This window comes from Solanum verrucosum, unplaced genomic scaffold (genome assembly GCF_900185275.1).
Source record: "Solanum verrucosum unplaced genomic scaffold, falcon-dt-bn FXZP01000117.1, whole genome shotgun sequence".
Lineage (NCBI taxonomy): Eukaryota > Viridiplantae > Streptophyta > Magnoliopsida > Solanales > Solanaceae > Solanum > Solanum verrucosum.
In genome coordinates this window covers 1,306,916-1,333,019 of record NW_026020014.1, presented here as the reverse complement: position 1 = coordinate 1,333,019, position 26,104 = coordinate 1,306,916, and the positions used below count along the sequence as shown (strand labels likewise).

The following is a 26,104-nucleotide window of genomic DNA, read 5'->3' as shown; positions in this document are numbered from 1 at the left end:
TTTCATGTGATGTTGCTTTAGGAATTAGAATCTTCGGTCTTATTTTAGCTTACCAACTCAGACAAGACCCATGCTCTCGTTTCCTGTGTTTCTTCTTCAAGAAGACTGGCCTGCAGCTTCCTTGTCAGTAGTTTTAGACATTTTCCTTGGTCTGCTAGGCTATATGTTTATGGTTTGATAGTGAAGATTCATATAGCTGACCCCAATTAACTTGGGACAGAAGCATAATGTTGTTTCTATTGGCCAAACATCTGTGATTTACTGGTAATTTTAAAGGTTTCTAGGGAAAAGAATGTGTATAGCCAATTTGTGTTTTAATTCTACTTCTTGAGTGGTTAGGATGAGAACTAGCTTTTGTACCTTACCAATCAGAAAATCATGAAGCAAGGGTAAGAATTTTACAAGTTAATCTGAAGTTAATGTAAATAGCTATAGCAGGCAGAAAGTGTGTAAGAACACCATTGAATTGGAATGTTTACGAGCTTGTCGCTCAGTACTGTTTAGCAGGTTGCGTATGTCATATGGGCCTCTTGGTTAGCTGCTTATATAGCTTTCATACTTGTCATTTCATATTAGATAAAAGTGGTCGCTTAAAGGAAAGGCCAGCTAGCACATTATAGTTTACGGTTTAGTTCAAATGTCTCCTAAAATACAAGCTGTGGTACTGCGTTAATTTCTTTGAAAATTTTAGGTGGTTGGATGGGTTGTCACTGTTAAATGATTAGATTGTTTGGTGCTTTCGTTGAAAAGAAAAGAAATCAGAAATATCTTTTAATAAACAGAATTAATTACTCATTCAGATTATGTGAAATCATTAGTAGTAGTTATGAAATCATAATCGAGTGATTGAAATGCTAATTTTTAGGTAGCACGTTTCTAGTTCTCCCCAGGAATAGTAGTTAGGTCGTTGTCCAATAGGTAAATTGAATGCGAACGCGCCATTTTTAATCAACTATCTAGATTTATCTATGTGGGGTCTGGGGAGAGTGGGTGTACGACCTTATAGAGAGACAGTTTTCCAAAGACCATGAGCTTAAGAAAGGAAAATATATATGCTTAATAGTATCAACCTTCAAAGGGAAAAAATGAATTTGCATATCCAACTTCACATTCTACACTCACTGTCCCAACATTTTGCCTAAAATATCTTTGGTTATATATTAAAAAAACTACCATTTCTTTACTTCCTACCCTAAATACATAGAGCACAATTAGAAATTTTAATTGGTCTTATTAATTGCTAACACACGTCATACATGTTCTAAAAATTTGTATTAAAGAAAAAGTAGTCGTATTAAAGAAACTATGTGAGTCTTTATTCAGAAAACAGTACTAAATAAATAAAGTTGTATAAACCGAACAATTGAGACTTTACAACTTATATAGAGTGATTCTTCTTCTAATTTTATGTATATTTTACAAATAATTAATAAATGAGCTGTAGTGGACAGGTCTAGAATTAGGAAATGCTTATCTGGCGACTAGCGCCAATCATTGAACTTAGATAGGAAGGAGGAGGACACTGACTTTTATAATTGTAATAATGTAATCTGTCTGCATATTCTACAAGGAATTAAATACAATCGAATCTTTTTATAACAATATTATTTGTTTGGAACTGTTATAGTAAAATATCGTTTTAGAGTATAATTGTTGTATAGATGTATAACTATATTTACGTTATTTCTCTAGTTATTAGATCTAGAGGCAGAGCTAGAGTGTCTCTGATAGTTTAAAACATTGAATAAAAATTGTATAAAACTTAAATTCAATGACAATTACATGAAATGCACCATTTTAGGAGGCAATGGTCGCACTAAATATGAGCTGGAGGCTGAAGAATTGGTTGAGTTAGAATGATTTAAGAAGCATAGCCAAGTATGACTAAACACGTGGGCATGTTACTATTTGTTGGACTAGTTAGTAGTATACATCAATATGGCATTGTCCACATGCCCAATCATCATTCACAAATCATGCTAATTAATTGCAATTTGCATTTCCCATTTTGTAGTATTGTTTTGAAATAGTGGCCCTTTACACAAGCTTACACATGCCTTTGATGTCTATATACTCACATTAACTCAAATTCTTCAATACTATGAAAGAGATGTCTTCCTCTCTCATTGATCTTTATCATCCCAAGTGTCATACTAAGATTTTCTTTGCTGAAATAATGCCTTATCAAATGTGTTGTGTTGCCACTTACACGTGTCAGACTGAAAATGACTCTTATTTTATTAAAAAGATTGACATCCTCAATTGTTAGGTGTTCAAATTAATTTAAACACCTAAGGCACAAAAAACTCCATGTTTAGAACATGTCAATCATATACTTCATACTTGTTGTCTGCGCCTTAGCCGAATTCTGCCTTGCTCATGTCATTACTGACTCCTACGCACAAGCCTATAGCAGAGTCGGAAGTAAACATACTTAAAAGCTAAGGAGATTCAATAACAACCGTATATAGTGTAATTTGTTTACGAAGGAGGTTCGGATAAACTCCAGTACCCTTTCTAGCCCATTATACATGCTAACTGGCTTTGATGCATAATGCCTTAGAGTTCGTTTAGATTGGTTTAAAAAAGTACTCCCTCCGTCCCTTTTTAGTTGTCCACTTTAGAAATGACACACAGATTAAGGCAACAATGATTAGCACAGTGAAGTTACAATTTTACCCTTATGACAACTTTTCACTTCAAAATTACAACCACTTATTTGAATTAAAGTGAAATAAATTGGAGGGAAACAACATACACTTTTACAATTTTCAAGAAGTGTAAATAAGGGTATAATAGGAAAAAAATTGTTGTCCTTTCTTGATTTGTCAAAATGGACAACTAAATAGGGACAACTAAAAAAGGAAATATGGACAAGTAAATAGGGACGGAGGAAGTAGCTTTTAAGTTAAAAATAACAAATCAAATTGAAATGACTTATAAGTCAAAAAATAAAAAGTGGTGGAGACTTAACTTTTAGTTTCTGACTTATTTTAAGTCAGTTTTTACCTTGTCAAACACTTCACAACTTATTTTAAGTTATTTTTTATATTTGTCACACTTCCAAAAATTAAAAATTGACTTAAAAATAGATTTGACTAACTTTTAAGTCAATCCAAACACCCTTCTAGTGTCCCTTTGCCGTGCCAAGTTGTACATCCAACATTTACTAAACTACCTTACCACCTTCAAGGTACTTTTGCTTTGTAACTTGGCACCAAATCCCATGCCTTGACATATTGACTTTTCCAAACCTCTTTTTAGTTGTGTACTTTTTCATCAGTTTATTTATGCTCCTAATTTTCTGCAAACCAGACACCCTCAATCAAACAATAAACAAATGTATCAAAAAGAAAGGCAACTAATAACAAATCTCGGAATTTGAGGGGAAACGTCGAGTGGTCCTACTATTCCAACTATTTTCACCGACACCTTTCTTCACCCTATTCACTACATTAAACTAATCTTCATTATTGAACCCTCCATGGCCCCCTTAACCCGTTCTGCCGACCACGAATTCAGAATTTGAAGTTTATAACATCAAGCTACTATATACGTAATAGTCCCACATATCCTACTATGGTCCACCCCTGTCTACAGATTTTGACTATCAAATTAACACAGCTGTTTTCTGGTGAGCAGGCACTTGCCCCTACTCCAATCATGTGTTTAATTAAGTCAATGCACCCTGTTTAATCATACATATTAATATAATCAACTTGACACCTTTCATCATCAACTTCCATTGCCGGCAAATTTTTCATTCCGGTAATAAAACAGATGAAAATCAAGATTAAATTACGATAGCGATATGTCTGATTATAACAGGAAGAAGAATCATTGAAATGTAAATTCAATATATGATCAAATAACACATACAAATACTCTCTATATTATATTAAGAATGAATATATGCTGCTACTCCCAATCCTAACTGAACAAATTTGATTTGGCAGATTATGTATATATAACAAAAACCAAATTGAACTATATCCTACAAACATCCATTTACCAAAAAACAAAAAAAAACAAAGAAATCAACAAGCAAAACAAGAGGGTAAAGGAAAATCACACCATTTCCTTCTACCCTAAAATCAAAGTGCTCATCAGAAAGTCCATTTCCAGATCTTGATTCGAAGATCCACTTTGCATTTCACATTTGAAGTAGTAGCTTTAGTCGGAGTTTTGCCGGAAGGAACAGTAATTTTAATACCACTGCATTTAACTCGAATTCCAACTTTCTTCGTTTTCAAGCTTCCAACTTTGACTTTAACTTTTGTATCAAGTTTTATCTCCAATGGCAGACTGCTCTTATTCTTCAATTTAGATTTCAGATTAGAAATCGCAGAATCGTCGAGATTTTTCCCTGAACTTGACACTACAGTCTTCAACGTCGTTGTGTTTTTCCTATCATGCATAAAAGCCGGTAACGATCCGTCTCCGATATCAACATCGTTTGAATTGAACGAGATGTTAATTGGATCGTAGAAGAAAGAAATCTTTTTGTTAGGATTACGAGCAACAACGGTGAGATTGAACTTCGACGCGAGTTTCGTAGAAGTAAGATTGAATTGAGAGACTTGAAGAGTAGAAACAGAGAACGAAGGCCTCTGAGGACGGTAAAGCACCCAGAAAATCGCACCGGCAATTGCAGCAAGTAGAACAATAGTGATTATGAAAAAGGTAATGAACAGGCAACAACAACAACAGCAGCTCCGTCGGTGTTTACGGCGGGGAGGCGGCATAGGACGGTAAGTAGGTCTAGCAGCGTTGTAAAGCTGAGCTTTGTTCGCCGGAAACGTCTGATTAGCTCCGGCGGCGGCGGCGGCGGCAGGAGCGGGAGCGGGAGCAGCAGTGCCATTAGGGGCAGCTGGTTTAGCAGCTGGGTATACTCTATCCGCCATAATAGGAACTTTTGGAAGGAAAAAAAAAAATGAAAATTAGGAATTAGGAATTAGGGATTAGGGTTTTCTTTGTGTGTTATATATAGAGAGAAAAAGGAGAATAAATTAATGGTGAATTTGGTGAAGGTGAAAAAGGAACAACAATGGAGAATTTTGAAGAGACAAGTACCTTATAACTAATGATCAAATTATAGGTGTTATTCACCAACCAATCAGAATCACCACACGCTTTGATTAGTGAGTGTTTAATCAGGCACTAATTATGGTCATTAATTATTTGTATTATTTTTATTGCCTTTTAACTGTATACGCGGTACAGTTATTCTAATTTATGGAAAGTACTTTATGAATCGACATTTAAAGATTCGTGTTGAGATTAGAGTTTGGAAACTATTGGTCGTAATTTATATTCCGTTAATCTCTACTTGTCCATGGTACTATTTTGGGATGTTGACAATATTTGTTCAGTTTATAAAATTAATGAATAATTTATCCATTGTGCCTATTTTACCTTTGCTATTAAATATTTTCTTTATTCTATATTAACTGAATTTGTAAGACAATGTACACTTATAAAGAAAAACATTGAATCCATTATTGTCCTTTGTGAAATCATAAATATAACATTGCAAGTAGAACAATTTATCTCTTAGAAAATATCTAATTTCACTAAAGGAAAAGGTAAATATGGATAAAAATTCAAACATCTATTTTAAACTTTAAACAATTCCATTGTTTTGAACGATGAAAAAAACCTCAAAAATTCAGTTAATATGAAATGAAAGGAATATTGTTTATTTTCAATTTTTGGATTACTTATATTATATTTAATAAAGGTGATTTAGTAAAATTACCTTTATCATTTATGGCTTCTTAATTCATATATCAAGTCAATAGTTGACAACTATTGTTGAATATATGAACTATTTGGGTTACTCATATCGGAATTGTTTGAAAAAATAAATATCGAAATATCATATCTAAGCATGTAATTTTATTATATATATATATATATATATATATATATATATATATATATATATATATATATATATTACGAATATATTATTATAATACTAATAAATATATAAATTAATATTATTATAAAAATTAATTGCTTAGATATTGAAATTTTGATTATTATATCCTGATTGATTTATTTTTTTGTGTAGTTGATTAACAAATAAATTGTTTGGACTTTATTTTAGGCACTTTTACATTTTATATGTGTATGAATAATATAATTAGACTTCTTGAAAAATCGAAATCGTAATTTTTAATATAATAATCGTAATTATATGAATAATATATAAGTCAAAATCGATTAAATTATGATATCAGTAAATCATATCATAAATTACTGAAATTGTGTTTACACGTATAAATTAATTTAATATAATAATAATAATAATATATTTCTAAAAGTCAAAAATCAAAATTGGCTAACCGGAGAATGCAATATCATACCATGTGCACACGTTAACTGATCCAGAGCTTAAATCTCGCTAATACTCCATTTTTTTCCAAGGCAATTTTAAAAAAAAAGAAGGAAAAATAATTAATTTCTCATAGTCTTGCAAGTTTCTGACAATTTGATTATTATAAAAAAACTTGCCTTATTTTAAAATATTTTATAAATAAAAATGTAATAATTATATGACATTTGAGTTGCAGCTATTGATTACAGTTTTAGGTCAACTCTACTAAAGAACTTGCTAATATTTTTTTAAAAAAATACGTTGATAAATTTTACTGGCTGTTTGGTAGAATGTGTTAGTTTTAAAATGATTTAATATTTTATTTGATGATATTTCAACGTCTGTATAACTAATACATATATTGAGTATGTATCTTATTTAATATTATAAGATGTATAATTCATTGTATTAGCAATATCAAAAAAATTGAAAATATACATTGTATTTCATATATTTTCATTCTAATCATTTTCTGAAAATTTGATTATTATAAAGCCACTTACCTTCATTTTCTTCTTAAGTATTTTTGTTAACGAGTCAGATTGAAGGAGAGAAGAAAAGTTAATTGTACCAATTAAAGCAATCTTATTACTGACTTGTTATTAGGACTACTTTTTAATAGAAAAAAAATACTTTTTTCTAACGTGTGAGGAAAATATTGCAGAAAAGCATAGAGGAATTTTTGAAAATAGTTTTTTAATAATTTTGGCAATAATAATAAAACCAAAAAGAGAGGAGTTGAATTAGTTGTGCAGTCGCGTGGAAAACGTATGGGGCCTTGGATTAGTGTAATTTGCACCTAAAATAGATGTGTCCACTTTAACAACTATGGCCCACACATTTCAGATTAACGAGGATCAAACTAACTAATATTTATTGTGAATTTGAATATAATTTTTTTGAACTTAGATATATAAAAAGAGCGAACAGATGGTAGAAAGAAATACTTCCAAACCGTGAAATTGCATACATGATTGTTTTCAGCGAGGTTCTTTTATCAATCTCATGGTTCTTGTTACTTAAAATCGTTAGTAGATTTGGTTGGATGGCAGACATACTATATAAGTTGTAATAGTTAACAATTGAATATATTTAGAAGGTATTTGAAAAAAATTATGATAGACAATATATATTTTTATTATTTAAATAATAAATAAGACGTATAATTAAAACGAATTAAATATTTGGAATATATGTTTTTCCTTGATGAACTTCTCCACCATAGCGTTGCGTGGAATAGTTGAAGTGTTATAAAGCCAAAGGCAGGTGTGAGAGTGATCCTGTCGGTCCCGCCTTTTCTCTATTTGGTTTGTTGTACATATTATGGGCTACTTTCAACTCTAAAATCATTTTCGTTTTACTCTTTACTGCTCTGTTTGGCCCAATTAGGCTGGTTGAACGTAAAAATTAGGTGGGATGACTAGTTTTCGAATTTGTTATGAATTTTTAGTCACAATTTGAAAAATTAGGTGGCACAACGAATTTTTGAACCCCTTGATTCGTTCCTTGGTTTTGAACCACATGAATCAACAGTAATGGCATATTTAGTGAAATTTCATAAGTGAGGTTTGCAGAGATATGATATAAGTAGGCCTTACCAGTTACCTGATACTCCCTCCGTCCACAATTGTTTGTCAGGGTAAGGTCATGCACATCCTTCAAGAAAAATTTAATACAAGGTGTAATTTGACTAATATGACCCTACTATATCTAAAACACCAAAAGTCCACATAACTTTTAAATTGAACTACACAATCATTAAGGGCAGAATTGGAAAAAAGTGACTAATTATTTCTTGATTGTTTAAATTGACAATTAATCTTGGACATCTATTTTTAGTATACCTGCCAAACAATTGTGGACGAAGAGAGTATGAGATTTCTAGAAATAGCAGCAGCCCAGTAGCGGCCTTGATGGGCCTACAGAAACCCAATAGCCAAAATGTCAACCTACCGAGCAGTAGCCCACTTACTGTCTCATTGGGCCTCGTGCTAAATGAATGGGCAACATTAATGCTGACAAATTATTTGGCTATTTACAAAAAATAAGCATGTGATTAAAGCATTTTTTTTTATGAAAAAATTATTCCCTCTGTCCCTTTTTACTTGTTAAATTTTAATTTGACACACCTATTAAGAAAATAATAATTGATGTAGTAAGTTTATCATTTTACCACTGTTAATTGATAGAATCCCAAATATATTACTCACTACATTTTTCAAAGACATTAATTCAATGTTAATAAAATAAATTGTCATCTCTTGATTTTTCAAAAATGACAAGTAAAAGAAGAAATCAAATTAAAAAATATTTAACAGGTAAATAGGAACGAGGGAGTAAATTAGAATGTTCCATTTCCTTTTAATCAAATATTCTGCCCATTTTTCAATAGAAAAAAGAACAAGTGGTTTAATAAATTATTTAATTATCACATCCCTTCCAATAAATGTTGTAAATGCTAAACAAAAAAATATATTTTAAATTCCACAACATTTCAAAAGGTTCTTTAGAGTAAACTGTGAAGAACATTAAATTATTTAACACTTTCCGTTGGATATATCTATTTTCACTACTCATATCTTTTAAAATCAAACACTTACCTCTTATATTATGAAAAAATCTCACACAAATATTTAACTTGAATAATACTTTTGTTTATGTCTTGATATGATCGAAATCTGATTCGCCGTTTAGGTAGAACTGATGTGCAAAGATATTTGGACGCTCTCAATACATATTCTTAAATGTTTGAACAAAATATCTTATAGTTTAGTTAGATTTTTATTTCTATACTGAAGGAGATTTCTAGAAAGAATTTTTTCCCATGTTGTTTTGTACATGATGCTAAAGGAGAAAAATACATATAAAGAAATTCAATTTTTTTTGTTTGATTCTTAAAATTCCAATTACATTGATCGCACAAATTGGAACGGAAAGAGAAAAATCATTTTTTCCTTATACAAAGAGAATATAATTGTTTTTTCTTTAACCTGTTGAAGATTAAGTACGTGTGTTGAAGCATATATCATAATGTTTAAAATTACAATTTATTAATAACTGAGGAATTGGAAGTGTTAATATTCCCTTTTTAAAAAAGTTTATATAATTATAAATTATAAATAAATAGAGTATATTGGGAACTGGGCCAAGAGCACCGACAAAATGTTGAAGAGTTTTTGACGTCAAAGTATATAATATCATTTTCACCAAAAAATAAGAAAAGATTATACAGAGTAGTAGATATGTAATGTGGTAAAGATGCTGTCCAACCACCCCATTCCAAAATCAACTAACTTAACCTAACCTCGGTGGTCGGAGACAGAATCAGAATTTTAATTTTATAAATTTTAAATTTTAAAATAATGATCTCAAGTGATAATAATTAAATTTTAGATTTAATAATTATATATACTTAATAAATTTCTTAAAATATAATTTAAATGAAAAAACTATTAAATTTAATTAAGCTTGTATCTGAACTTCTAGATCCGTACCTGCCAGTGGTGGGACATATCCCATATTATTCCAATTCTAAATTGTGTCTCCTATAAAATAACACTTAAATCAATACCCATTCTGATTTGCATTATTCACCAATCACCATATCGTCCAAACATTGAACAGTATCCACTAGACTATTAATAGTTAGGTTCTACCCATTATAAGCTGTCCAATTATAAGTTCAATATTCATATACCAATGGAGGAATTTCACTTGCACTTCAACCGTGTGATTTAACGGTACTTAATAAAGTAAAACAAATATTAATATTATATATAATGTTACTAGATGATTGTTTCCTTCTGTATTTATAATACAGTTAGTGTTCTAAAAGGTTGAATGTGAGACGAGGTGTAAGTCACGAAGTATGAAATGTAAGTCGATATTTGATTTTTATTTTAGTGGTCAATAAAATTGAAATAAATATTATTCTTCACAAGAGATCGAAATTTAAATTTTGACAAGATAACACATTCAAGGTATTTTTTTTTTTAACAAACCACGCAACAGCGAATAGTGGGTTAATTCAATCAATCATTTTTGAGACGCAATATAGATATAGTACACGTAAAAAATAAAAATATAAACAAATATTAAGTTTTGATCCATAGTTTTAATTAAAAATGCAATGAATTCAGGTGTAACAAACTAAATCTTTGAATTTTAATCTTGATTTCTCTTATGATGGAAAATAGTAAATATCAATTTGAATAATCGAGGTGGCACACAACCTAATTCGAAAGCGATGATTATATTAAGGGATAATTTCAGAGACCTCCCTTCAGGTTTCGCTCTATAACACTCACCTCCCCTGTCGTTTACGATACTACGTCTACCTCCCTTATTTTTGTTTTCTTGTAACGATTCTTTAAACATATTTAAAATAAAGATAAATTAATTTAGATTTGACAATTTTACCCTTCTATATATTAATTTCTTCATATTAATAAATATTATATAAAAAATAACTCATTTAACAAATACTTTAAAAATAAATCAGCACAAATACATTAATACTATATATATATATACGCGTGTTTTTTTATCAAACAAAGATCAAAGTTTTTATTCAAGCTGACCACCATTTTCACCAAATATTAACTCTTCATCTCCATTTTACCTTTACCAATTCACTGATGATTTCTCCCCACACAATAACCCATCATTTTCCGGCAACAATTTCTTCAAATCGAAGATAAAAATGAACTCCCCAAGAGAGAAATCCGATAAGAACAATCAGATTTTGTTCTAGTTAAACATTTCCACGAGCGAAGAAGAAAAATGATCCAAGAAATAGCGATAAATCGTTGAAAATTAGATATAAGCTTGCATATAGAAGGGTAAAATTGTCAAAACTAAATTAATTTGTATTTATTTTAAATAGGTTTAAAGAATGGTTATAAGAAAATGAAAATAAGGGAGGTAGACGTAATATCGTAAACCACATGGGAGATGAGTGTTATAGAGCGAAACCTAGAGGGCGGTCTTTGAAATTATCTCTTATATTAATATATATTGAATAAGAGATAAAAGTTCCTTTAGAAAACTCTTCCAACTATAAGATTATATTGGTGTATTGATGATGTTAGGGAAAAAGTTACTTGTTAATGGGAAATGAGTGGAATTGAAGTAGCTACTATAGTATTGAGTAATTAAATGTTTTCAAATATTTTAAATATGATGGTAGCTAGATTGATACTATATGATAAATAAATAATTGATCAAAGTCCAATCACGTATGGAACGTGGGGCATTATGTTATTTTGCTGCTTTCAATTTTATTTTTTTAAAGTAAAAGGTGGAAATGACACTACTTTTTACTATCCTCAAGTTTAATTGCTTGCATTAGAGTGTAATTAATAAATCAAAGACTAATCTTTTCAAGTCAGTGAGCTGAAAATGACACTGCAAGTGGACCATTACTTCATAATGATGGAAACCTGCCAAGGATTAAAAATATACTTTAAAATACCATCAGTATAATTTCACGATTATAATATATTAATTACTTTATAATCATGTTACCATAACTGGCTTGTTACGAAGAGTCGCAAGAAAATAAGATCTCTTGATCACTCTTAAATTGAAAAAGAAAATAAAAATTATCGAAAGATCCTAATTTTTTTTTGTTGTTGTAAATGACCTAAAAAATTAATAGCCCCGAATGAATGTGGTTTTTGTGTCATCTTGCATGTGCCTCAATTAAGTATATGATTTGTGTCAGCTTGTACGCAACTTGACTAATTTCAGGAGCACATGTTATCTTCCACCAACATAACTATCAAATAACTCTGTTGATCTATATTCGGATAAACAGAAAGAAATTGAAACCTAAAACCTCGTGATTTCCGACACAGTAACCTATTATTATAAGTAGACTTAAATAAAACAGAGTGTAATTTACACAGTCAGGGCATTAAAAAATAAAGTCAGTAAAATGGGGGTGTGGCATTCCACTTGAACAATATGTCAACAATTTCAACTGAAAAGACTTGAAAGTTTACTAGTAATATTCAACTAAAACAAATCATGTCAAATGGATCTATGAATAATTTTCATCTCTGTCCTTTGTTTCTTTCATCCCCACAAGAAAAAGAAAAGAGCTTTTTCTCTTTCACGGTGTCTCTCTGGCTTTAGCTTTAGCTCTTTTCTTGATCAATCCTCCAGTGTTGTACTTGTACTATTTATCTTTTTTTTTTTTTTTTTACTTGATCAGTTGAACAATCTTTAAAACCCCTTCTCTTAAAAATGATTATTTCATTCCAAGAATATAAAAAAATCTGAGAAATTTTGTGGTTTTATTACTACTTATTCCCCACCTAACTTGGACAGAGTTCTTGATAGTACCATTTTGGGGTCTTATTTTCATAAGCCAAAGACACTTGTATTTTTGTAGTCCTTGAAACATATCATCATGTTCTTTCTGACCACATTGTACTAAAAATAGTACAATTTTCATTCAAATTCTTTTTTTCTTGGTTGATAGACCAATGAATGGTTCTGTAATTTGATCCTCTCTGCATTTTTCTTGAGGAGGGAAATGGGGTTGCTGCAGAGTTTCATGTTGTTGAGGTTCTTGGTGATTCTAAGTATATTTTCAATCCAATTATCTGCAGGTATCATATTGTGATCACATTGGTTCGGTAGTTTCCTGTCCTTCGATTTCGATTGCTTTCTGTTGTTTCTTGTACTTTTGAGTATCCTATTATTTTGTTGTAGTTATTGTTCAGTATGCTTTGTTATGCTTTCACTTCCTTTACTTCTTTTTGGATTGTTTTTTCTTGAGCCGCGGGTCTATTGGAAACAATGTGTTTGCGCTACTAAGGTAGGGGTAAGGGCTGCGTATATTCTACCCTACTTAGATTCCACTCTGTGGGACTACATTGGGTATGATGTTGTTATTGTTATGTCAAGAATGCAATTCTTGATTGTTTGAGCAAGGGCTTTGATTGTGAGTTTGCTCTTCCAGTGAAAGAGGGTTAGGATGGGTAATTGTGTTTGTTGTAGTCAGTGGCGGATCCAAGATTTAAATTTTATGAGTTCAATCTTAGCACTGAACTCGTCCTTCTATAACAATGGGTTCAAACTTTAAAATTCATTGTATACTTAGTTTTTCAAACACAACACATTCATTGTATACTTAGTTTTTCAAACACAACACACTCTTACATATGTATATTGCATGTACTGAGTTCGGTTGAACACGTTGATTATAAGCTTAGCTGCTTCTGGACTTGTAGTTTAGTAGATTTTTCTTTCTTTTCTAGATATCAAAGGAAAAGATAAAATGCAATGGATGACTATAGGAATTAAGTAGGAATATGAAGTTATGATCTAGTTTTGTACGAGTATTCCTGAGTTACTAAGTAGCTTTAGCATCATTGCAGGATTCAACCTACATTCACTGAAAACAGCAGCTTCTGCATTTCTCAAGGACGGACGAATTAATCTTAGTGTACAGAGAAATGCAGGATCACGTAAATCCCTCCGACAAGAAGGTGAGACATTCTTTCCGTTTGTATGTGTTTGATCTCTGACCTTTACAACACTCATTTTATTTTAATATGCTTTCCATCTAGTCCTTTCATGATAATTTTGAGAAAGATGAACTGCCTTTCGATACACTGTTAAGACTAGAAATGAAGTTGAGGATATGCTCTTTGATTTCGTCAATTTGAGGCATTTTTTAATCATGCTCCTCATATGTTAGCATTCGTGTATCTTACTTAAGGCCTCTTAAAGATTATTTCTACGATATTATAAAACAACATTTGTTATGCAAAAATGTGTGGCAAACTGAAAATGACAAAAACTATTGTCATGTAAAATGTAATAGATATTTCCTGACTAGCAGATCTTTTGATATGGTGTTGCATCGCATACACATTGCAGATTTGTTTCCCACTCCAACTTCTAGATGGAAGAGACATGACACGATTGCTGCTGCACCGCATCTCGAGGCATTTCACAGTTCTCCACACCCATATCATCATCCAACTAAAGGTATTTTAAATAATCAGAACTATTTATGTTTTGAATTTGGTAAAATCTGATAGTCAGATTTGGTTCTGCAGCTACTTATCAGCACAGGATCTTGGAACCATCTAATTACGCGGATGCACCTTCAACTTCACCCCATTTTAGGAATTCTGGCGGAAAGCAAGCACACAGTTCTGCATCCGCGCCTTCAATCTCCTCTATTAGGCATCATCACAGGAAAAACAAACACAGTGACTTTACTAAACCATATGATCACCTCCATCCACCCATTTCAAGCTGGTCAGGTAAGCTATTCTAAAAACATATTGCCTTCGGTCTTGTAAATAGAAAATAGATATAGTAAAATATATATTTGGATGGTTCAAAGATTAGCTTACCTTTTGGTTTTACCTAAACAAGTGACTATATTTTTCTTTTCATAAATTATATAGGTCCTTCGATCTCTCCGTTCACGTCTCCTGTTCCTTCTTCAATAAGTTGGGCACCTGTATCATCACCTATAATCCAACCTAGTCACACGGGAAGTATGTATATAAATTGTAATGCTAATGCATCATCTCTTTTCTTATTTGTAATAAAAGGTAACACTTAACAAATGCTAATTATCTGATTCTTCGTATTGTTGTCAGTTCCCATGAGTACACCTACAATATCGCCAACGAGTTCATCTATAAAAGGAAAGCAACTGAGACCACCACCTTTACCTGTTATGACACTGCCACCACCACCTCCAAATCATGGTACGTAGACAAGTGCTTTTAGCTTTCTTATTGATGTTCTCTCAGTTTCCTTTATCTATCATTTTTTATTAAGTAAAATGTTTGATTATTAGATTGTAGTTCTTTGACATGCACTGAGCCGTTGACGTACACACCTCCTGGATCACCCTGCGGCTGTGTGTGGCCCATTCAGGTTGCGATGCGCCTCAATGTCACACTCTATACCTTCTTTCCTTTGGTATCTGAGCTAGCCAAGGTAATTGCTGCTGGTGTTTCGCTAAACATGAGTCAAGTGCGCATTATGGGAGCAAATGCAGCTGACCAACAGCTTGAGAAAACAATTGTACATATCAACTTGGTTCCTACAGATGGAAAGTTTGATGCTGCCACAGCTTTTACCATCTATCAGAAGTTCTGGAAGAGGGCGTTATTCATTAAGACTATGGATTTTGGTGCCTATGAGATGGTTTATGTCCGTTATCCAGGTTGTCAATTAGTACCATTAATAATTAATTGGTTGTTACTTCAGTAATGTCAATGTTCATTGGCTAAATTAGTTCTATCATGCTGATTTTGCTTGTTCTCCATTCTCTGATAACCGTGTCTCTGCACTTTATTAGTGTTATACACATTCCATTGTTTGAGTTCTTATAGAGTTGATCTTTTGCAGGGTTACCACCTTCTCCACCTTCACATCATTCGAGCAGTGCTACTATTGATGATCTACCAGCCTATCCTGGCAATGAAAATGATGGAATGACAATCAAACCTCTGGGGGTAGATGTGTCATCAAGAATGAGAAAGAAGGGCATAGCTAGAAATATGATCATTGTGATCGTCATATCATCAATCACAGCCTTTGTTGTGTGCATGGGATTTATTTGGCTGCTGTTGTTTAAGTGCGGATGTTATGCTCAATCACCCGAGCAACCTCCACATATTTTAATCTCCTCCCAGGGGAAAGCATCAGGTAAACACTCTACTGATAGGAATTGCAATATCCGAAATATGTTCCCTCAGTTTCAATTTGCTTGTCTTACTTTTCCTTTTTTGTCTGTTTCAAAAAGAATGTCTCTTTCTTGTTTCAGCAACTCTTTAATTTCAACTTTTCACATGACATGTTTAAGACCACAAGATTAAAGGATATTTTGGTACATTCTTCGTGTCTTTAGTTTAAGACCACAAGATTCAAAGGTCTTCCTTACTTCTTAAACTTCGATTCAAGTCAAACAAATTGAAACAGAGGGAGTAGTAAACAGAAAATGCAGATAAACTGTTACATAATGCGTCTTAGAGCTGATGACTATATATTGAACAGGTGGTACTGGATCTATGATTTTGGCAAGTAAGCCCAGCTCAAAATCCATGTCCTTCAGTTCTAGTATTTTAGCTTACACAGGAACTGCGAAAATTTTCTGTACAAACGATATAGAGAGAGCCACTAACAACTTTGACATTTCAAGGGTCCTTGGGGAAGGTGGTTTTGGACTTGTGTACTGTGGAACCCTTGATGATGGAAGGAAAGTAGCAGTTAAGGTTTTAAAAAGAGATGATCGGCAGGGAGGCCGTGAGTTTTTGGCGGAAGTTGAGATGCTTAGTAGGCTGCATCACAGAAACTTGGTCAAATTGATAGGTATTTGCACCGAGGAAAACTGTCGCTGCCTGGTCTATGAACTTGTTCCTAATGGGAGTGTAGAATCACATTTACATGGTTAGTACATATCTGACAAATGAATTCACCAGAACTTATATTTGACATGTTAGATATCCGGTTGAATAAGTGATTTTGGTTTCTATGGTTTCTCTTTCAGGAATTGATAAAGAGGCTTCTCCTCTTGATTGGTATGCAAGAATGAAGATTGCATTAGGTGCAGCTCGAGGATTGGCATATCTGCATGAGGACTCGAGCCCTCGTGTAATACACAGGGACTTCAAGTCTAGTAACATCTTACTGGAACATGATTTCACACCAAAAGTTTCAGACTTTGGCTTGGCTAGATCAGCACTGGAGGAGGGAAACAAACATATCTCCACTCATGTGATGGGCACTTTTGGGTATGCATTATGCACTCTTTCATTGAGAGAAATTTTCTGTCTTGCTATACTTCAACTAGTGCTGACAGGCGACAACGCTAATATGCAGAAGCATAGTCAAAATTTGAACTTGACGCGATCAGCTTCTATGATCTTGTTAGAGTGGATTAGAGTCCCACATTGGTTGGGAAATGGACTAGTGGTCTGCTTATATGGATTTAGGCAATCCTTCCTTCATGAGCTAACTTTTGGAGTTGAGTTAAGCTTATGTGCCATATCTTTACATATTATCAGAGTCAGGTCCATACTTGTTTTGGGCTCCCGGTCCAAGCTCCTGTTTGGGCATGGAAGTGATGAAGAGTGTTAGAGTAGGTTAGAGTCCTACATTGGTTGGGGAATGGATTGGTGCTCTGCTTATATGGTTAAACCTGTTAAATTTATATTGTATCTCTGCCTCTGCTAATGGTGAAGAATCCCAACATATGATCTTGGCTTGTACCTAACTTTTGCTAATTATTTGCTGCAGCTACCTAGCTCCAGAATATGCAATGACTGGCCATCTCCTGGTGAAAAGTGATGTTTATAGCTATGGTGTAGTTCTCCTTGAACTTTTAAGCGGACGAAAACCTGTGGATCTATCACAACCTCCAGGTCAAGAAAATCTTGTAGCCTGGGCTCGTCCGCTCCTGACAACCAAGGAAGGTTTAGAAATAATAATAGATAAAGCCATAGAGTCTGATATCCCAATTGATAGTATCAGCAAAGTTGCAGCAATAGCATCAATGTGTGTACAGCCAGAAGTATCGCATCGTCCTTTCATGGGAGAAGTGGTTCAAGCCTTGAAATTAGTATGTGATGAATTTGATGATACACGAGAGCCTATGTCCCGAAGTTGTAGCCACGAGGACCTTTCTATGACAGACACTTCACTAGTCCATAAATCAATTCCAGGTTTTGATTCTCCTTTAAATGTCCAAATGGCATTATCAGCTACAGAGTTAAAGAGTGCATCAGCTAGATACGGAACACTGGAATCTGAGTCTTTTAGGAGACAATTCAATTCTGCTCCTTTGAAAATGGGAAGAAAAAGGAATTTCTGGCAAAGGTTGAGAGTTCTTTCAAGTGGCAGCATGAGTGAACATAGTTTTTCATCAAAAACATGATGAGAACTTTTAGCAACAACCATAAAGTCCTACATTATATTAGAACATATAATTGCTGTTATGTGTTCATGGAGTTATCTTATTTTGTCTGTAGATATTACCATAAGAAGATTTGAACCTGATAAATTTGTAGTATTTTTCAGTGGCAGATGATTTAAAATGTCCATTTTATGTACTCTCCTCTCTACTTTAAGTGCAAAACTTAATGTGGGACTAGAACTTTGTAGTTCCTCTTTCTTAATGAGTAATTCATCTTATTTTGTAATTTTTGATACCTGAGGTTATTTTCAGAAGTATTGGGGAGAAGTGATTAGACAAGACATGATGGAGTTTTAGCTTACCGAGGACATGGGAGGGTGTGGAATTACCGAATTCGGGTAGAAGGTTAGTACGTAGTAATGCATTGTCTGTTCATATTAGTAGTCGTAGTATTGCTCCTGTAGTTTCTTTTCCTTCGATTTATGTTACTATATATTGTTCCTTGTACCTCGGTTATTGTATTTTTTTGTTGTAGTTTCTGTTCTATTACTATATGTTGTTTTTTATCTCAAAATATTCCATAAACTATTGGGTATTTTTAAAAATCAAGATCTCGAATATTCCGCAAATTGATGGAATATTCATATAGAGGTCAAATCTAAATCATCCTACTTCGAGAAATACGCACTAACGACCCTTGAATCATGGATAAATCTTAGAAGAGTAGAATCAAGGGAGGAACAGAATTGTACCCACAATCTTTATCAATAAAGTTATGTTTCGTCAGATATTATTTATGTGGTTTATTTATTTCCATATGTTTAAAATTTGTTGCAAACAACATTATATATTTTTTCGACCAAAAAAAATAAAAATACTATCTGTTGTTTTTGTTATTGCTTTAGACTGTTTTTCCTTGAGCAGAGGGTCAACTAGAAACAACCTCTATACCTCTGAGTCTGAGGTAGCGGGACTATGCTGGGTATTTTTGTTGTGCTAATATTTTCTCTATTGTCTGTTTTCCTTTTCTTCTTTTTCTGAAATCTTTTGTTTGTTGTGACCACTAGGCCACAAGTCCAGACCCCTACTACTAGTCCTTCACTCAAGAAATTAATCAAATTGACCATTACTATTTGACAAGTATGAATACTTTCTTTTGAGATCCAGAATCATTTTTCCAACACTAATTATAAAAAAAGATCATGATTTCATTTTGCTCACTTAAAACTTGTTTGTTTGCAGTTTCATTGAACTCTCATTGCTATTTCTACAGCATGATGGTTACTGCTTCTGTGTCTATTCACTGCCTTATGAACCTAATGACTATTGTTTGAGTTATTAGTAAAACTCTCTAGGCAAGGACGAATACTTTCAAGTCGAGTCAAATTCATGAAATAACATCTACAGGAAGAGTTTTTCAAGTTATATGCACTGACGGTGTACAAAAAGATTGATACCTAGAGATAAGAATATAGATGCAAGGTTAGATAATAATTAAGCATGAACTTCACACATTGCAATGTGAACACAACAACACAAAATGTTTCAATTCCAACCCCCCACACACACATACAGAACCACCTTTTTTCGATGGCAAGCCAATCTTGACAGACTACACACTTGCTTGCTAAGAATTAGAATGGTAACTTGCAGTCTTTAGTTAAAAAGAAGCAGCAAATTCTTTCCACTTGATTCAACAACCCCTCAACAAAACAAACTAAAGAATAAGTCTAATCTTCTTCTACTTCAAAGTTGTCTAAGTCTTTACAAACCAGCTGCTTTTCCTAATCTCTCTCTTAGAATCTTCACTCCCATGTACCTGCATCAAATGGGACAATAAAGAATCATGAGACAATTAGCAGGAAATGATTTAAGTTCAGTGTCATATAGCAAGTTAGTTACTCCTTCCGTTTCAATTTGTTTGTTTGGTTTTGACTTAGTACGGAGTTTAAGAAAGTTTAGAAGACTTTTGAAACTTGTGGTCTTCAATTAAAAATATGTAGAACGTACCAAAATGTCCTTTAATCTTGTGGTCTTAAACATGTCATGTGGAATGTTAGAATTAAAGAATTGTCAGAAAAGGAAAGAGACATTCTTTTTGAAACCGAGGGAGTAGTTTGTATTATTATGATGTTACCTGGCCATCATCATCACTGTGGCTTGAGGATTTGTGCCTGGCGACTCTTTGAATGTTGAACCATCGATGACACGGAGCCTATGGACACCAAGAACCTTGTGATCGGGGGCGATCACCTTTCCAACTAGACATCCGCCATGGTAATGCCATATTGTGATCACAGTGTCTTTGCAGAACTGTTCTAAGGACTCGGTGTTATGAGTGTGCTTTGGTATTAGATTAACATTAGCTTGGACACTCATGTTAAGCAGCTTATCTAGTGTCTCTTTGTTACACTGTGTGAAGTTGGTGAAGTGTTTAGATTTCGCGATCTTCTCCACAATGCGTATACCATCTACACATCGTTTTAGATCACGTGGATGGCTGAAGTAGTTGAAGGTGATGGAAGGGTTGTCGTCAGGATTGGTAGTCACCAGGCTAATGTTCCCTCTTGACAAAGGTAATGCTATCTTTTCTAAGATGAAACCTCCCATGAACGCCTCATGTGGTATGTTTTTCTTGCTTCTTCGATATGCTTCAATTGCTTCTACTGTTCTCTGCTTTGGAGGAATGGTGGACAGTTGCCCAATCTGGTTATTCCAAAATGTGGACACAATGTTAGGAAAACCGTGATTAATGGATGTAGAGAGTAGTCTACTGAGCAATTAAGAGTTTTTTTAAAGTAAATTTACCAGTGTCCAGTAACATACAGTACAATACATTATGAAACAACGGGAAACAACAATCCAATCAGGATGTGATTGATAGAAGTTGAAGCATTGCTACTAACCTCAGCTGAAGCAACTCCATGATGGCAACTGATGCTATCTCCGGACTGCCCAAATCCACTACTAGCTTCAATATAGACTCCCTTTTTAGTAATCCCTACAGTCTGAATCAGTGACTGTTCAACAGGCCTATTTGTGGGGATGAAGATCGTGTTCAAGGGGTTGTCTGACATGCCTTGACCAACAAACTTATTGTCAAGCACCACTGTGATGTTCAACTTTTCCAACTCGGCCTTTGGTCCGATTCCACTAAGCATCAGAATATGAGGGCTCCCAATTGCACCAGATGACACTATAATCTCACTTCCCTTCCTTGTCGAAAGAAATGCCTTGTGTTCTTTCCCATTTTCATCTTTGAAAATGACTCCCACTGCCCGTGGCTTCTTTCCTGCGTATAATTATTTCAATCGGATTATCACTACTATTACACATACTCCGTGTTTCAGGTTACGGTTAACCAACATGTTAACTAATCGAGATGTACCTGATGTATCAAAGTCAATCTTTTGAACTGTGGCATGCACCAGAACATCCAACTTGTTAGGATTAGCAGAGGCAAGTAGTTCAGCAGCAGAGTGACGACGTCCATAGTGGTCGAATATGGTCCCACCAACCTTGGTTCCATAGATGTGATCATAAGTGAATCCATTAAAAGGTGAGATACCAATTTCAAGTAGACTTTCCCTTACTGCTTCTTGCCATGGAGCCAAGTTTGGTCTCTGAACAATTTGTTTCTCAACCCAAGGATATGATTCATTCACCAATTTAGAATCCCATCCTGCTTTCTCAATGTAACTGCAAGTTCAACAAAATCACAACATCAACAACATGTATGATCTCCAATCAATTTTTATAACTCAACACAACAATTGCAACTCGTTCTGTACCTAGAGAGCCTGTTTGATTTACTCTCTCCGTCCCAAAACAAGTGTCGCTTTAGGAATTCAAGACAAAAGATAGTAATTGTTTCCAACTACTTCTTCTTAATAGTGCTCAATTCTCAAGAAACATCCGATATACATTGTATTTTTTATTTTTTTTAATGGATATAGAATGAGCTACCCTTATCACTCCTTAAACATATCATCTACGTAACAATACTCAATTTCGAAAGAGAAAACAATAAAAGTTTTAGCTCCACCACTGAAAGCGACGAGTTATATTTTAGCACACGCATGACGCAAGCTAGCATTAGGCCAAGATATTAACTGCTAGTGCACCTACTTCTTTGGATTCATCATAAACCTTCATGCTTAAACAATAGTACGGAATAAACATCATAAATAGGGAACTTAAATTTCATTGTCCTTGATAGGTATAAGTTCAATAAATGACTATATAAGTTTGGTAGTTGGCCTGTTTTAAATAGATAATGGCCTCAATTTATCTGTGTACACTCATTTTCTGCTTTGTCTTTAAATATTTGTGCATTTGCATTCCCTACCAAATCTTTATTTCATGGCTAAGAAATAAAGGAGACAAACATCATATATATGTCTCAAATACTCTATTAAAACTTTATCTTTGTTAGTTGATCAAGGATAATGCCTTAAAGCTTGTCCACACACTACTAGCGCGGTGAATCAATAAGAAATTTGTGTTATAAAATATGATTTTCCTATCAAATCAATTACTTACTTGGAAGACGCATGGTGGAAAACATATTCTCACTAAAATACTGGGAAGCTTCATAACTGATTCAATCAATATATATGTGGGAATAGCTATTGAACAATTTTTTAGTAACAAATTTCAATGGGGAAATGGTGTTTTTAAGTAGTGACAAAAGGATTAATGAAAAGAGTTTTAGTTATGTATACACCATCAGTTTAAATTATTATTTTTTCACATTATAAGGTCATCGAAAGGATATTTTATTTATAACTAAAAGGTTTGTAATGGGTCCAATATTTTGGTCTCACACGACAATTAATGGAATATAATTGTAGTTGAGTTTTTTTTTAAAAAGTCTAAATCATGTTTGGTAAGGTCGTGTGCTTAGGCTGACCAAAATGGAAAATATTTTTGTAAATGCACACATTACTTAATTGAATCTGCATTTAATTGAAATTAGTCCTCATACTTTTGATAATGACATATTCACATAGAAATGAATTAAGTTTTTCTCTCCATTAACTCGATCTTTTTTCATTTATAAAACAAATTTTAGTCTAATACTCCCTCCGACCAGTTCTGCTTGTCCAGTTTTAACTTAATACACATTTCAAGACAATGAATAGATTGATAATTTTACTATATTACCTTTGAATATAACAAATTCAATTCTTTGGAAAATAATTATAATTAATAATAGGGATAAGAGTCTGAAAAATATCCAATTTTGGCCGAAATTGTTGTTACGATACCAAACTTTAATGAGGACCTATTACCCCCAGACTATTTAATACCATAATTTAAACATATATATTTGCCCACGTGGACATAAAAAATAATGCATAATTATAAATAGTAATGTGTCCACGTGGGCACATATATACCTTTAAAATACACTATTAAATAGTTCAGTGGGTAAAAAATACACTATTAAATAGTTCAGTGGGTAAAAAATACACTATTAAATAGTTCAGGGGTAATAGGTCCTCCATAAAGTTTGGTATCGTAACAGCAATTTCGGCTAAAATTGGGGTATTTTTCAAACATTTATCCCTTAATAATACCAAGTGATAAATTATTCCAAGATTTTCTAATATGAAGAAATAACAATGGACATTTATTTTTAGTATAGTAGAAAAGTAAAAATAGACTGAGAAACTAGGAAGTAACACATTTTTGGTCATACAAATAGGTGGGTATTTTCCTCTCTTTATTTGTTTCATCTTCAGTTTTCTTTTTAAAAAAAATAAAATGAGAACCACTACTTTTTTTTTCCTTTGTTTGGTTCAAAGAAGTAATAAAATCAACTTAACGTGAGTACAAAAATATGACCAAAATTTATTGGCATTAAAAACCACATGCTCATTTCACTTTTCTAGTTGGGGAGTAATTCATTATTCAACCACCAAATTACAGCCATGAATAATCCAAAATTAGGCTGTAGAATTTTATTTTCTTTTTGTCTATATATGATTACAACTATTTATACGACATAACCTTCACTAAAAAAAATAAAGGATAACTTGTACCGCTAACTAATAAAAGTTTGTTATTAATTCAATTAAGAAAATCGTATTAGAGAGAAATTTAGAGCTGTGTATTTTTGTACGAGTCAATATACATATAAATTAAATCCATAATAAGACAAGAAGTGTAGTGTACTCCCTACGTTTCATTTTAGTAATTTCGTATTAACTTGACACATTTCATTAAATTTAATCTATTTATTTATATTTCAAAAATTCAAATAATTATTTCCTCCTTCCTTTGTCCATTTCAATTTATTTAAATTTGACACATAATTTACAAGACAAAAGACGAAGTTATAAATTATGAGTGAAGTAGAGTAAAACGAAAGGTATGTACCTTGGAGCAGCGCGAGTATAAAAGCCGGCGTTAATGCAAGTGGCTCCGCCCAAAATTCTAGCTCTAGAATTAAAAACGCCATCGGTAGAAACGAAGAATTGTGAAGCGGAAGTAGATGAAGTGTCAGCAAGAGAGATGTGAAAATTTTGCATGAATGACACATTTGGATTTGTAAATGGAACTCCACCTCTTTCAACTAATAAAACTCTAAATTTTGTTGACAATGTTGCTGCTAAAGGACAACCAGCTGTTCCACCTCCAACTATTATATAATCATATGAATCTGAAAATGATGAAAATGTACTTGCTTCTCTTATAAATGGATACTTATCTTCCCATCTCCCTTCTCCTCCTGCTGCATTACGAATTAATTAAATACTCGACAAATAAATAATACTTATAACGCAGATTCAATGTATGATACACAAGCAAGATCCGTTCAACTGAATTCAATATTAAAAAATTAGAATGGCAAGGTGAGATGCATTTGTAATAGTTAAAGTTGAAAATATTTTCAAAATTTTGAATTCATCTGTGAAAGCAAGTAAGATCAATATTATACAGGAGGGTTAAGTAATTACTATGGGTGATGATAAATAATTAAATTAAATATGATCATCTCATGTAACAGTTTATTCACATGATATGACCATAAACTTCAAACATTTAAATAAAATTATTAACTGTAGTAAATACAGTAAAAAGACATTTTCTTAAAAGAAAAAGAAAAAAAAAAACACAAACGAACGAAGCAACAAAATTATCAGAAATCATTGATTTAAACAACAAATGATGCGATTTAATTAAGTGTATAGATCTCTAATAGATTAGCAGAAGTGATTTTGAAGAATTGCAAGAAAAGGTGGTGGATTACAAGAATTATAGATGAGGATGATCAAATAACTAGAAAAAACAAAAAGAAATTAAACAAGTGAAAAGGGAATTTTAATAGTATAGCCTCGATTTTGACGAACAAAAAAAAACTATGGAAAATGATGAAAAAGGGAATGAAATTCAAATCCCTAGCTATAAGAAAAAAATAAAAGTAAGGTACCTTGAATGAGAATGGTGAAGTGGAGATGGCATACAAGTAAAGAGAGAAGAAGGTTGAAAATCACAGAGAGAGGACCAACCACAGCCATTTGAGTTCAGACACAAACTACACTAACACACAAATTTACTCTCCTAGGAGATCAAGAACCTTCCCACCTCAACCTTAGCTTTTATCTATGTGTCTTCTTCTCCTTGGCCTTGTTTTGTGTGTCCAACATATATATATATAGCACTACTAATTAATGTACTCTACCAAATGCATGTATACGTTCACGATATATATATTAAAAATAGATGTTCACTTTCATTCCAAATATTCTACTTATTATTTTTTAAAGGGTTGTTTGATAGTTAGATGAGATACAAGTTATTTATTTATTAATTTTCGT

General features: G+C 32.9%; 3 protein-coding genes across 3 annotated transcripts; 1 reads left to right on the top strand and 2 right to left on the bottom strand.

The window, feature by feature from the left end:
* Nucleotides 1-3,837: 3,837 nt before the first annotated feature.
* LOC125820763 (NDR1/HIN1-like protein 13) lies at nt 3,838-5,136 on the bottom strand. The gene has a single exon (XM_049500191.1). It carries the CDS (start codon nt 4,902-4,904, stop codon nt 4,107-4,109), a length of 798 nt encoding a protein of 265 aa, XP_049356148.1. The 5' UTR covers nt 4,905-5,136; the 3' UTR covers nt 3,838-4,106.
* A 7,357-nt stretch (nt 5,137-12,493) lies between these two features.
* Nucleotides 12,494-18,538, top strand: LOC125820669 (receptor-like serine/threonine-protein kinase ALE2). Its single transcript, XM_049500090.1, has 11 exons — nt 12,494-12,999; nt 13,771-13,881; nt 14,276-14,386; nt 14,458-14,667; nt 14,815-14,907; nt 15,013-15,123; nt 15,216-15,587; nt 15,773-16,072; nt 16,421-16,813; nt 16,914-17,157; nt 17,663-18,538. The coding sequence occupies exons 1-11, from the start codon at nt 12,924-12,926 to the stop codon at nt 18,297-18,299; spliced, it is 2,658 nt and encodes an 885-aa protein (XP_049356047.1). The 5' UTR covers nt 12,494-12,923; the 3' UTR covers nt 18,300-18,538.
* Nucleotides 18,539-19,719: 1,181 nt separating this feature from the next.
* Nucleotides 19,720-25,841, bottom strand: LOC125820740 (protein HOTHEAD-like). The gene is made up of 6 exons (XM_049500164.1): nt 25,717-25,841; nt 24,663-25,017; nt 21,667-21,977; nt 21,185-21,570; nt 20,416-20,984; nt 19,720-20,097 (listed from the first exon to the last, which is right to left on the bottom strand). Exons 1-6 carry the CDS (start codon nt 25,802-25,804, stop codon nt 20,043-20,045), a joined length of 1,764 nt encoding a protein of 587 aa, XP_049356121.1. The 5' UTR covers nt 25,805-25,841; the 3' UTR covers nt 19,720-20,042.
* Nucleotides 25,842-26,104: the final 263 nt, after the last annotated feature.